The following is a 13,231-nucleotide window of genomic DNA, read 5'->3' on the forward strand; positions in this document are numbered from 1 at the left end:
GGCAAATGGCACCTCTGCAGCACTGTCCAGTTGGATTGACGTGACAGCTGGTGTGGGCGGCTCTGCAGAAACTCGGAGTGAATAGAGTGCTGCTGGCTACGAACATAGAGTGGCACTTAACTCTTTCACAGTTTGAGACTGAAAATCTTCTTTTAAATAAGTGAGACAGTTGTAATTTGATGTAAGCAAATGATAGGTGTTTGTTATTCAAATCAAAAATAGCCTTTTTAAAAATGATAAAAGCAGTATTGGATAGAGAAAAGCAACATAGAAAAGTAAAAGGGGGAGGCGTACCTGGGTGGCTCAGTCCATGAAGCACGGGACTCTTGATCTCAGTGCCCTTATACCTTGGGCTCCACTCTGGGTTCCACGCTGGGGATTAAGTAGAGCCTTCTTAAAAAAAAAAAAAAAGAGAGAGAGAGAGAGAAAGAGAAGGAAGGAAGGAAGAAGAAAGAAAGAAAGAAAGAGAAAGAGAGAAAAGAAAGAAAAAAGAAAAACGAAAGAAAGAGGAAGGTAAAAGTAATTTCAGATCCTATCACCTAGTAGTTAACTATTATCAGTATGTGGTAATTCTTTCAGGTATTATTGCATGAAGTATACATTTAATATTCTTAATTGTAAAAAAAAAAACACTTATGTGCTTAATTTACAGAAAAGCTCAAAACGTTATTTTCATCATACTTTTAGAGTCAATACATGAATGAAATTTGTGAATTTGTAATTACTCTCAGCCTTTAGTAAATCTTTGTATGACTATTCTGTCCCAAGGTAGACCCTGTGCTTGCTATGGGTGATAATAAAGATTTCTCATAGAAAGAGACCTTACTTAGGAACTTTAGGTCAAATAAAAGTGAACAGACATTATCTACATACATAATAAGAAGAAATAGAAAGTAATTAGTGTTTTAAAAAGAAACAATTAGGGACATCTGGGTGGCTCAGCGGTCTGCCTTTGGCTCAGGGCTGATCTTGGAATGCCAGGATTAAGTCCTGCATCGGGCTCCCTGTGGGGAGCCTGCTTCTCCCTCTGCCTGTGTCTCTGCCTCTTTCTCTGTGTCTTTCATGAATATACAGAATCTTAAAAAAAAAAAAAAAAACTAAAAACTAAAAAAATACTAAAACTAATGTTTTAAAGAAGAACATATAATTTATGAAAAGTTACATGAATTCAAAAGAAGGAGATTCCTACTTTGGGAGAGAGGAGATATGGAAATATGATTTAATGTGAGCCTTGGAAAATTTTACCATTCAAAGATGGAGCTGGCAGGACATTGTGGGTTGAGGAGATGGCATAAGCAAGAGCAGAGATGGGAACTGAGGGGAAACTGGAGGTATATAGAGGAAATAATATATTTATCAGTGATAACTTTGTATACACGGTAGGTACTCTCCACTTTACATGAGTTACTTAGTCTGAAGTGTAGTGAGGACTAAATAATTCCGAGTAGGTGCTAAAGCCTACTCTGTTTTATAGAAAACATAGGCTAAGTAACTTGTCTAGGATCACACAAATAAGTGGTGGGGCGAAGATTTGAAGTCCATCCTTGTTCTTAAACATATAATCTTTATAAAAACATTTAACCATTCTGAAAACATTGAAAAACTTTGAAAAAATCTGACTTAGAATGTGATGATGAAGACTGTGTTTTAGGAAGATTAATTTGGCATTCAGCATATATTTTCCTCAGTATAATTTCTTATACATGTGTCTGTGTACTTATTTCGCAGTTCAGAGACATCAATTTAATAATCAGTATGGTATTTTACTGCATTCATGGTCTCTAGTGTACTTACCTACTTGCCTATTATTGGACATTGGATTTGGGCAGCAAAATGTAAAATAATGGTGGTAGATTGGTTTGGATGGATAGTACCATCATGAAATTGCATTGTTCTCCATGTATTTTAGGAACGGCAAATGGATTTCTCATGGAAGTGTGTGTTGATTCAGTAGAGTCAGCTGTAAATGCAGAAAGAGGAGGTAAGACAAAAGAGAATGAATGACAGTTGGCAGTCCTTTTAAGAGTCTGAAAATGGGGGCACCTGGGTGGCTCAGTCAGTTAAGCATCCAACTCTTGATTTCAGCTCAGGTCATGATCTCAGGGTTGTATGATCAAGCCCCAGGTGGGGGCTCTGTGCTGTGTGTGGAGCCTGCTTGGGATTCTCTCTCTCTCCTTCTCTCCTCATACCCCTCCCCCAACCCTCTCTCCCCCTCTAAAAAAAAAAAGAAGTCTGAAAGGAATCCCATGAACTGATCTTGGGAGCCCTTTTGATCTCTAGGGATCCTAGTGATCTTTTTGAAAGCAGCCAACCAACTGGAAAACATACTGGCAAGTTACCAATCTTTATCATCTTCTAATCTTATTCCTCCAGATCACATTTTGAGTCAAGTGTCCACAATAGTAGTGCTTCCCCACCAACTTCATTTTTTTTTTAATTGAGCTTAGCAAAGACTTCATTTTTTTCAAACTTGATTTAAAGATGATTTAACAGTTTTGCTGCCATTTTCATCATCAAGACTTTTATCTTTTTTTTTAAGATTTTATTTGTTTGAGAGGGAAAGCACAAGTGGGTGGAGAAGCAGAGGGAGAGGGAGAAGCAGGATCCCTGCTGAGGAGCCAGACACAGGGCTCGATCCCAGAACCCTGAGATCATGATTTGAGATGAAAGTAGATACTTAACCGACTGAGCCACCCACATGCTCCCATTATCTTTTTTTTTTAAACATTATTTTTACCTCAAGATTTGTTTTGCATTTTGAACCTGCTTTAATGGGAAGTATAGAAATTCCCATCATCTCAGGATCATATATTTTTTTTAACTTTTTATTTTAGAGAATTTCAAATATATACAAAGTAGAGAAAATAGTATAATGAATCCCCATCACTCAGCATCTACTAGTTTAAGCACGTGGCCATGCTTTCATCTATATCAGGGAATCAGGACACTTTTTCTAAAGAGCCAACATAGTATAGGGGCATCTGGGTGGCTCAGTTGGTTAAGTGTCCAACTCTTGATTTCAGGTCAGGTCATAATCTCAGAGTCATAAGGGAGTCTGCTTGAGATTCTTCCCCTCTCCTCCTTTTGCCCCTCCCCCTGCTCACTTCTGTACTCACTTTCTCTAAATAAATAAATAAATCTTTTAAAAAAAAGAGCAACATAGTATATATTTTCAGCTTTCCTGGCAGCATTTGTTCTTTGTGGAATATTTGTGTTTTTAAAATAATCCTCTGAAAATGTTAAAGCCATTCTTAATTTGGCAATAAAAAGAGTGAAGTGCTAATACATGCTACAACATAGATGAATCCTGAAATTTATTCTAAGTAGAAAAAAACAGTCACAAAATACCACATGCTGTATGATTCCACCTGTATGAAATGTCCACATTAGGCAAATTTTAGAGACAGGAAGTAGTTGCCTAGGGTTGAGGGTCATGGGAGAAGGGAAGGTGACTGCTAAACGGTATGAGGTTTCTTTTTGGGGTACAAGTCTTTTGACTTTAAATGGATGAGTTGTATGGTATGTGAATTATATATCAATAAAGATTTTTATTTTTTAAAAATAAATTTTTTTGATTTATAGGCCATAACAAAAAACAAACAAACCTGTGGCCTTTGGCCTGCAGTGGATTAAGACATTGTCAGCCTGATCCATCCTTTATAAGGTCTTCTTTCATCTTTTCACCTAATAATTTTAGCAGTGCATATTTTAGTGGGGTTTGAAAAATTGTGCTATACTAGGACTAACATTTACTTTTCACTTATTAGCAGTGTGCTTCTTCTAAAAGAACTTTCCTTCATTGACTGTTTGGTTCTATTGAGGTTCAGTTACTATAAGAAAGGCAGGATAAATATTTCCTCCTTTTCCTCTGTTTACTGATTTTGGATAATGAATTTATTCTCTATCCCTCAGTGAATCATTTTATCATTATGAACCTGGATTTAGACATGTTTGATATGTTTTATTACACTATAGTTATTCTTATTAAAGCTCAAAGTATCCCATGTTTGGCTGGTACAAGCTTCTTAAGGCTGGATCCTGAGACTCTTTTGACAGGACCCTGTAATCTGATAGTTAATCTGCTTTCAACATTCTCTTATTCTTGAAATAATAAATTTCAAAATTTATTGACTTAAATTACCTTGTAATTTTATAAAGCTTAGAAAAAGGAAGACTCTTGGAAAAGATTGTTATTATCCATGAAGGGTCAGCTTTCCACTATGGTCAATCCAGACCATACTTATTCTGAGTCATATCCTTCCTTATACATGGAGAGGCAACACTGTTATACAAAATTTCTTGGAAAAGATTATTATCTGTGAAGGGTCAGTGTTACACTATGGTCAATCCAGACCATACTTATTCTGAATCACATCCTTCTTTGTGGGGAGGCAACTCTGCAATACAAAATTTCAAGAGACCTAGCTTAACTTGAATTAATTCTTGACTATCAGTAACACGGTGTGGGTTGCAGAATATAGTTGGGATTAAAAATAGAGTTTACTCTAGTTTTATAATTTGATTTTCTCTCAGTTTGTAAGATTTTGCTCTATTTGGGAAAAAATGTTAAGTTTACTGTTTCATAAGTATTTATTTTGGACAATCATTTTTGATCAATGCTTCTTAAAATTTTTAATTTTTAAAAGTTTATTTGTTGAGAAATGCTTTTTTTTTTTTTATCATAGGTGCTGGTCGGATTGAATTATGTTCTGGTTTATTGGAAGGAGGAACCACACCCAGCATGGGTAAGTGTTTTTCCTATTTTCTAGTAGGAGTTTATAGAGCCTAGAGACAATGGAAAATATGTTTCACTGAGATCTTTTACTAATGTTACTAATATGTTAACTATTCTGTGGATATTGAATCAGTTAGAAGTGCTTATGGTTACAAACAAACCTGTCTATCAAAGATGAGATCCTTATACATCAAAAAGTTGAGACATAGATAGTTAATGTTGGTTCAGTTGCTCTGCAGTAATATTAACTGGATTAATATTAATATTACTGTAGTAATATTAACAGGATTTTTTCTTTTATATTTTCATCCCAGCACCCTCAGCATATTGTCTTCATTTCTCCCATCCTGGTCTTTGTGCTGTTGTCATACATTTTACTTCAGTATATGGTAAAAATACATACACTCCACACTACATTATTATTTTTGTTTAAAAAGTCAATTAGGGGCTCCTGGGTGGCTCAGTTGGTTGATTTCAACTCAAGTCATGATCTCAGGGTCTTGAGATTGAGCCCCATATAGGGCTCTGCACTCAGTGGGGAGTCTGCTTAATACTCTTTGCCTCGTCCTCTGCCCCCTGCCACTTGTACTCTCTTAAATAAATCTTAACAGAATCTGTTATCTCTTAATAATAGATTAAGAATAATAAGATAGGAATAGATAATAGATTAGAATAATAAGAAAACAGTCATGTATTTACCTACGTGTAGTAAGTATTTCTGGTGTTCTTCATTTCTTTGTGTGGATCTGTATTTCCATCAGATTTCATTTTCCTTCTGTCTGAAGTAATTCTATTAACTTTTTTTTTTTTTTTTTTTTTTTTTGTAGTGCGAGTATGCTGGGGATGAATTCTTTCAGCTTTTGTATGTCTCAAAACATCTTCCCCTATTTACGAAAGCTATTTTTTGCTGGGTTTGGAATTGTAGTTTGACAATTTTTTTCTTCTTTCAGTACTTTAAAGATGTTTTCTCCATTGTCGTCTTGTTGGTGGTATTTCTCAAATGAAATCTGGTATCATCCATACCTTTAGGGTTTTTTGTTTGTTTGTTTGTTTTCCTATGTAATGTCTTTTTTCTGTGGTTGCTTTAAAAGTTTTTTATTCCTGGCTTTGAATGATGTGAAAGCCATATACCTGATTATGATTTTCTTCATGTTTTATAGTTTTATAGATGTATAGTTTTATAGATGTATAGTTTTATAGATGTATAGTTTTCATCACATTTGGAAAAATTTCAACATTCAACATATTACACTCCCTCCTTCAGAGACTTCAGTTATACTTGTTTTAGACTGCTTGAAGTTGTCCTACAATTCACTGCCCCTCCCCTTTTTAAGTGGGTTCCACACCCAGTGTGGAGCCCAATGCAAGGCTTAAACTCAGCATGGTGAGATGGACACTTGAGCTGAGATCAAGAGTCGGATGTTTAACTGACTGAGCCATCTAGGCACCCCCTTTTTATTTTAATCACCTTTTTCTCTGTTTCATTTTGCATGGATCCTATTGATTTGTTTCCAAATGTATTAATCTTTTCTGTACAATGTCTAATCTGCTATTAAACCTGCCTAGTAAATTTTTCATCTCGAACGTTGTCATTTTGATCTTTAGAAGTTTAATTTGAGTCTGTTATATCTCATAGTTTCTGAATTCTTGAAGATTTTAAATAAAGTTATAATAGGTATTTTAATAATTTGGCTGCTAATTTTAATATCTATATCAGGTCTAGGTTGGTTTCATTTGATTGATTAATCACCTAATTATGCATCTTATTTTCCTGCCTGATAATTTTACTGGTTGCCAGACATGAATTTTGCTTTGTTGGGTCCTGAATACGTTTGTATCACTATAAATATTCTCGAACAGTTGGGTTATTTGGAAAGTTTGTTCCTTTTGGGTCTTGCCTTTAAAATTTGTTAAGCAGTCCTGGAATAGTGGTCAGTCTAGAGTTAATTATTTCCCACTATTGAAGCAATACCCTTCTGTGTACTCTACCCATAAATCTTCAACTTTTCCTATCTTCCTTTTGGGAATAGGCATTATTTTTGGCCTGACAGGTGTGAATGACAGGCATTATTTCTTTCTAATTCTTTTCAATGGATTTTTCCCTGGTCTTGCATAGTTTCCTTGCATATGTGCAATCAGTACTGAGCTGAATATTGGATGGAGATTCTCTGTAAATCTCTAAAGTTCTCTTCCTCTCCTTCCTGGTGCTCTTTTCTGAGAACTCTAGTCACTTGGTCTCCCTGGACTCTCAGCTTTGTCTCTTTTTTTTTTTTAATTTTTATTTATTTATGATAGTCACAGAGAGAGAGAGAGAGAGAGAGGCAGAGACATAGGCAGAGGGAGAAGCAGGCTCCATGCACCGGGAGCCCGACGTGGGACTCGATCCCGGGTCTCCAGGATCACGCCCTGGGCAAAAGGCAGGCGCCAAACTGCTGCGCCACCCAGGGATCCCTCAGCTTTGTCTCTTCAACTCAGAATTCTCTGGCCTCCACCTGGGTTCCCTCTTTCTATGCTGCAACCTAGAAAACCCTCAAGGTAGTAATTTGGGTCAATTATAGAGCTTACTTCATTTGTTTCCCATCTTTCAGGCATCATAGGTCTTTGTTACTTGACACGCAATGTCTTATAAACCATCATTTCATATATTTTACATATTCATATGTGGTTTTTGGTTATTGTAGGTGAGAGGGTAAATCAAGTCCCTGTCAAAAGCAGAAGTCCCTGTATGAATTTCTGACTCTTTTATGTTACTCTGAGGTTGATAATAGCACTATGTAGTATAAAAGGTTTATATATGCAATAGTGCTTTGGAATCTTCTCATTAAAGGAAGGCATTCCCTGGCCATTCTGTGAAATTTCTAGAACGTCTCTAAATTTGATTGCAGTCTTTTTTTTGCAACAGCAATCATGATTCATTGCTTGCTATTGGGCATATTGCAATCCTATGCAAAATTTGAGTTCTTTTAGCAGGGAAAAAGAAGTAAATCCATTGTGCTTGTTACAGAACATATACATAGTTACTGATATATGATGCTTTGGCTTATGATTTTTTGAGTTTAAGATGGTTCAAAAGTAATATGCATCAATAGAAGTTGTACTTTGAATTTTGAATTCTGATCTTTTCCTAGGCTAAGCCACTTGTAGTATGGTACTCTCGTGATATTGGAGCCACAGCTCCCAGTCAGCCATGTGATCACAAGAATAAACACTTGCAAACATTCTGTACCCATATAGCCATTCTGTTTTTCACTTTAAGTATTGTATTCAATAAATTATATGGGATATTCAATACTGTATTATTTTTTAAAATATTTTATTTATTTATTCATGAGAGAGAGAGAGAGAGAGAGAGAGGCAGAGACATAGGCGGAGGGAGAAATAGGCTCTATCCAGAAGGCCCGATGTGGGACTCGATCCAGGAACTCCGGGATCACGCCCTGAGTGAAAGGCAGAAGCTCAACCGCTGAGCCACCCAGGTGTCCCTCAACACCGTATTATAATATAGGATTCCCATTGGATGATTTTGCCCAACTATAGGCTAATGTAAGTGTTCTGAGCGTGTTTATGGAGGCCAGGCTAAGCTGTAATGTTCAATAGGTTGGGTATATTAAAGGCATTTTGGCTTAGGATTTTTTCAGCTTAAGATGGGTTTATTGAGATGTAACTACAGTGTAAATCATGGAAGATCTGTACTATTGAGAGTTCCTGAGCTAGCAATGAATTGTGTCGTTTAGGTATTTTTATTCCCAGATCTCTACATAAAATCACAAATAAATATAACTTTGCTCTCTTTTACATAACTTTCAAAAACAGGTTTTGATAAATTTCTTTGTTCATTAAAGAGACATAAACTTTAGACTTATGTAAACATCTCTATAGTAGGTTCTAACTAGAACTATAATCAATCAGAGGAAAAATCGGATCTTACGGAATACACTGGCAGAATATTGAGCCTGCTAGTTATTACACTTTCAAATGTCATATCCAGTAAAAGGATTTTACTTTAGTCAACTGACAAGTGCTTTTAAAAAATGCAGTAAAATCCTTTTGTTTTCTAAATTGCTCTTTTTTACCCTTGATTCTATTACTTAATTTCTATTACATGCACTTTTTTTATTAATGTTGTCATTCCTTCAGATCCACCTTTCTCTGATTTCCTCAGTCATTGCTTCCTTTTCTTGTAGGCATAATATACAAGAGCAAATGTAAAAGGCCAATAAATTTTATTAACTTCCTTGAGCTGTTAGTTCACATTTGAATTTCAATTAGTCTGTTCTCTTTTCTTTTAGGTGTCCTTCAAGTAGTGAAGCAGTGTGTTCAGATCCCAGTTTTTGTGATGATTCGGCCACGTGGAGGTGACTTTTTATATTCAGATCGCGAAGTTGAGGTGATGAAGGCTGACATTCGTCTTGCCAAGCTTTATGGTGCTGATGGTTTGGTATTTGGAGCATTGACTGAAGATGGGAACATTGACAAAGAGTTGTGCATGTCCCTTGTGGGTAAGAATTTGTACCTGAGACCAAAAAGCCTCTGCGATGATTGCATTTAATACTCCTGATGTTGAAACTAACATAACATTGTGTGTCACCCCAAATTAAAAAAAAAGAAAAACTCAAATTTTTCTGAAAACTGGCTTTTCAGTAACATCTGCAGGCACTTCTGCTAACCTATTTTAAGCAGTAGTTATCTAGATATTTGGGGCAGAGGGCATATGTATTCTAGTCCTACTGACTTCTAAGTTGATATAGATCAAGTTCAGCTACTGTTCCTGGAAGGTTTTAAGGGAAGTTTACCTTGATTCCTTTAATCACTACACCAAAAACTTCAAAAGCTATTGCAGTTGGTGAGGATGGGGAGATCTGGAGATGGCAGACACATACTACTTCTATTAGTAGGCCAGAGTATTTTCTTGAAGATTCTCAGAGGGGTAAAAGTAATAGATGTAAAAAAAAAAAAAAAAAAAAGTAATAGATGTAATGCTGCCTTTATAGTAACCAGATAGCATAATTTTTATTTGGTCTAGCTAAGGAGTGAATGATCTTTTTTTTGGTATGAAAGTCAGAGATTACTGGGTACATAGGAATTCTGAAATTGGAAGGCTACCATTTTATTATTTTAGTTCATTGTCCTTACTTCTTAGGAGAGAAAAGTATAAAAAAGGCTCTTCTAACATGGAAAAATCTATGTGTAGTAGTCAGTGATGATCTCTTCATTTATATTATTTGGCTTTCTTTTTATAGCTATATGCCGTCCTCTACCAGTCACTTTCCACCGAGGTGAGTCATTTCCATTTTAAAAGTTCTATTGAACGGTGTCAGTTTTCTTATTTCACCAAATGCCATAACCTTTTTATGGAACACAATACTAGAGTGTTACAGTGATACCAGTTGGTTTCTTTACATTGACCTCAGGACTGTTATAAATTTGGAGATGCACAATTTGAAGCTTAGTTGTGAAAAGTACTGGTGGTGGTAGTGGGATATAATACTATTATATCTAAGAGTGAGAGAATAGGAATTGCTTACATGTGTATATACTTATCACAGCATTCCAAGCAAGAATTCTGAGATTCACTTTTTTCAAAGATTATTTTTAAGTAATCTCTACACCCAATGTGGGGCTTGAACTCACAACCCCAAGATCAAGAGTCACATGCTTTCCAGCAGAACCAGTCAAGCACCTGCTGAGATTCATTTTTATTAGATTACCTTAGATCCTGTGTAATCCCCAAAAGAATATACCACTGTGACCAGTGAAATGAAACGTACTGCCTGGCTTAAGCCAGACAAGACCAGTTAGGAGCTAGTGGTGCGACCAGCATTCCCAGATGAATATAAAATTCATGAGCAGAGATGGAGGTGGATATCTACATAAGAATTGGTTGCTATTGAGAAGGAGGAAAGAAGGAATAGACGGTGGATAGTAAATGAAGAAATATCCACTGTCATACACAAAACTACGTTATTGATAGTTTGTCTACATCAGAATGATTTCTAAAAAGTATCTGATAATTTTATGTAAACAATACCTCTTATCTATAAATCAGGTAGTTATAATTTCTGTACACTTTTGTCAAATCTTAGTAAAATGTGGGAACAAGTGTCAATTTTGCCTGAAGAAGGCACTCTGTTATACATGAAAAGAAAGAAGTCTTAAGTCTTTTTTGTTTTTTTTACTGATGATATATGCTTAAGAAATTGTTGAATGTGTCCTTTTGAATAAGCATTCAAAGATTAGGATAAGAGCGGGCACCAGTATTTGCATCTATTTATAGAAATTAGAGATAAAACATTTGTTATTCTTGTTTCTTTTTCAAACGAATACCACCAGAAAACTGTTTTCTTGGCTCACTGATTAGCAATGCTTCTCATAAACTAGTAATAACTAAAGGATGTTAGAGTGTTTAAAATTCAGCACCTTGAGACTGACCAAAAATTTTTTTTAATATGAAAAGTAATTTAAATTAGTAAACATTTATCTGAAAAATATATAGTTTAAACTTTGGCATGCTAAATAATTTAAAAAGTAAACATGTCATATAGAATGTATTTTTCTCTGTTCTTTAAGAAAATCATTCAAATTTCTTTTCCTTCAATATATTTAACAAAAATATTTTCATATTTTCCAAATTTTGCATTGTTGTGGGTTCCATATTTTTTTCACTCATGTATTTAATGAGATAGTATGATAATTTAATCACTGGTGAGGCACTGTTACAAAAAAGGAAAAGCCTCCATGGTACATTTAGCTGTCTGCATACACTAAAGGGTAAAGTAAAGGAGTCAAGTGCCTAATCCACCATAGATTAGAACTTCCAAATGATGTAGCAGTGCTCAGAACCAAAGCAGAAGTAGTTTTTCGAGGTTCCTACTGCCACTTTCCTCTCTAAGGGGGAGAAAAGTCTCTTGGAAAATAGAATGGAACTGTAAGTTTAGATAGTCTGTTGTCCTTATACTATGAGCCTTAAGTATTTGAAGTAAATGGAATAGCAGAAAGTATTAGTCAATAATAATGTGAGTCAAGGCCATTTTTAAAGATTTATTTATTCATTTATTCATTAATTCATTCGTGAGAGACACAGAGAGAGACACAAAGACACAGGTAGAGGGAGAAGCAGGCTCCCCAAAGGGAGTCCAATGCGGGACTCAATCCCAGGACCCCAGGATCATGACCTGAGCCAAAGGCTGACACTTAACCACTGAGCCACCCAGTTGCCCCTAGGTTGTTTTTAGAACTGGTGACTATACTGTTTGTCTGAAGTCCAGTTTGTCTAGTTTGTCTGAAACTTTAGAGCAGAGTTTTCCAAAATCGAGTTACTTGGCCTATCATATTTACAGTTTACCATATTGGAGTGCTACCTGTGTAAGTTTATTTAATAATTTTCTTTAAATAAAACCTTAAGTGAGTTTATTTTTTTAAGAGAGCTTATTTTAAAGAGAAATTTTTATAAATCATGAAAAATAGAAATGTTTCACTTCTAATCTGTGTTTAAGTAAATCTATTCAAATGAGTACCATCTAAAATGTTTATGCATGTCACTGTGGTATGCTAGTAAACTTGTTCTTGGACTAAAAGAGCTCTGATATATAGTATTTGTTGATTTCTGTGGTTTAACTTCTCCCACCTTGACTGATTTCAAGCTGTCAATAGATTAACAATGATGCTTGCAAAACTCCTGAATATTTAACAGTTGGCTTTGGCTTGCCAGTATGAGCTAGGTCCAGCACACCACTGTGTGTATACTACATTTTAGAAAGCACTGTTTTAGAGAATATCTGTTCAAAATTCAAATACATTTTATTCATTTCAGCCTTTGACATGGTTCATGATCCAATGGCAGCTCTAGAGACCCTTTTAACCTTGGGATTTGAACGAGTATTGACCAGTGGCTGTGACAGTTCAGCACTAGAAGGGCTGCCCTTAATAAAGCGACTCATAGATCAGGTATACATAATTTCTTTCCTTTCTTCCTAACTCTGTTGTGGTTGCTCCTGATACTCTGTTGTTCAGCTAGGTTATGAAACTAAATATTACTGATTTAGTGGTTACTCTCTACAGAAAAGCAAGCAGGTTGTAATATGTATATATATTTCTTTCACATGAATGTTTCTAGTTTTTTAAAGATTTATTTATTTATTTTAGAGAGAGAGAGCAGGGGAGGGGGGAGAGGGAGAGAGAGTCTTAAGCAGACTCTGCGCTCAGCCCAGAGCCCAACACAAGCTTGATCTCAAGACCCTGAGACAGAACCTGAGCCGAATGTTTAACCTACTGCACCACCCAGGTGCCTCTCTTTCACATGAGTGTTTTTAGTAGTTAAGGCTCTTGAGGTCAAATTATAGACATTGCTTAAGGATTTACTCTAACTTGGATAACCATAGCAAATTTTACCTTTTCTCAGCCATCAGTATTTCATGGTTTTAAGCCATGTCATCTCACTGTCAGCCTGTGTATAGTCAGGGGATCCCATATAAAATTTGAAATAATTATCAGTTGGAA

General features: G+C 35.6%; 1 protein-coding gene across 4 annotated transcripts in view; it reads left to right on the forward strand.

Moving 5' to 3' along the window:
* Positions 1-13,231, forward strand: part of CUTC (cutC copper transporter) — a 38,450-nt gene that overhangs the window by 1,432 nt on the left and 23,787 nt on the right. For all 4 annotated transcript variants that reach the window (XM_038578502.1, XM_038578503.1, XM_038578501.1 and 1 more), the window contains exons 2-6: positions 1,910-1,981; positions 4,686-4,745; positions 9,025-9,234; positions 9,976-10,011; positions 12,546-12,679. In XM_038578502.1, coding sequence (XP_038434430.1) covers positions 1,910-1,981; positions 4,686-4,745; positions 9,025-9,234; positions 9,976-10,011; positions 12,546-12,679 — 512 coding nt within the window. The remainder of the gene's footprint in view (positions 1-1,909; positions 1,982-4,685; positions 4,746-9,024; positions 9,235-9,975; positions 10,012-12,545; positions 12,680-13,231) is intronic.

The sequence above is a fragment of the Canis lupus genome, chromosome 28 (genome assembly GCF_011100685.1).
Source record: "Canis lupus familiaris isolate Mischka breed German Shepherd chromosome 28, alternate assembly UU_Cfam_GSD_1.0, whole genome shotgun sequence".
Lineage (NCBI taxonomy): Eukaryota > Metazoa > Chordata > Mammalia > Carnivora > Canidae > Canis > Canis lupus.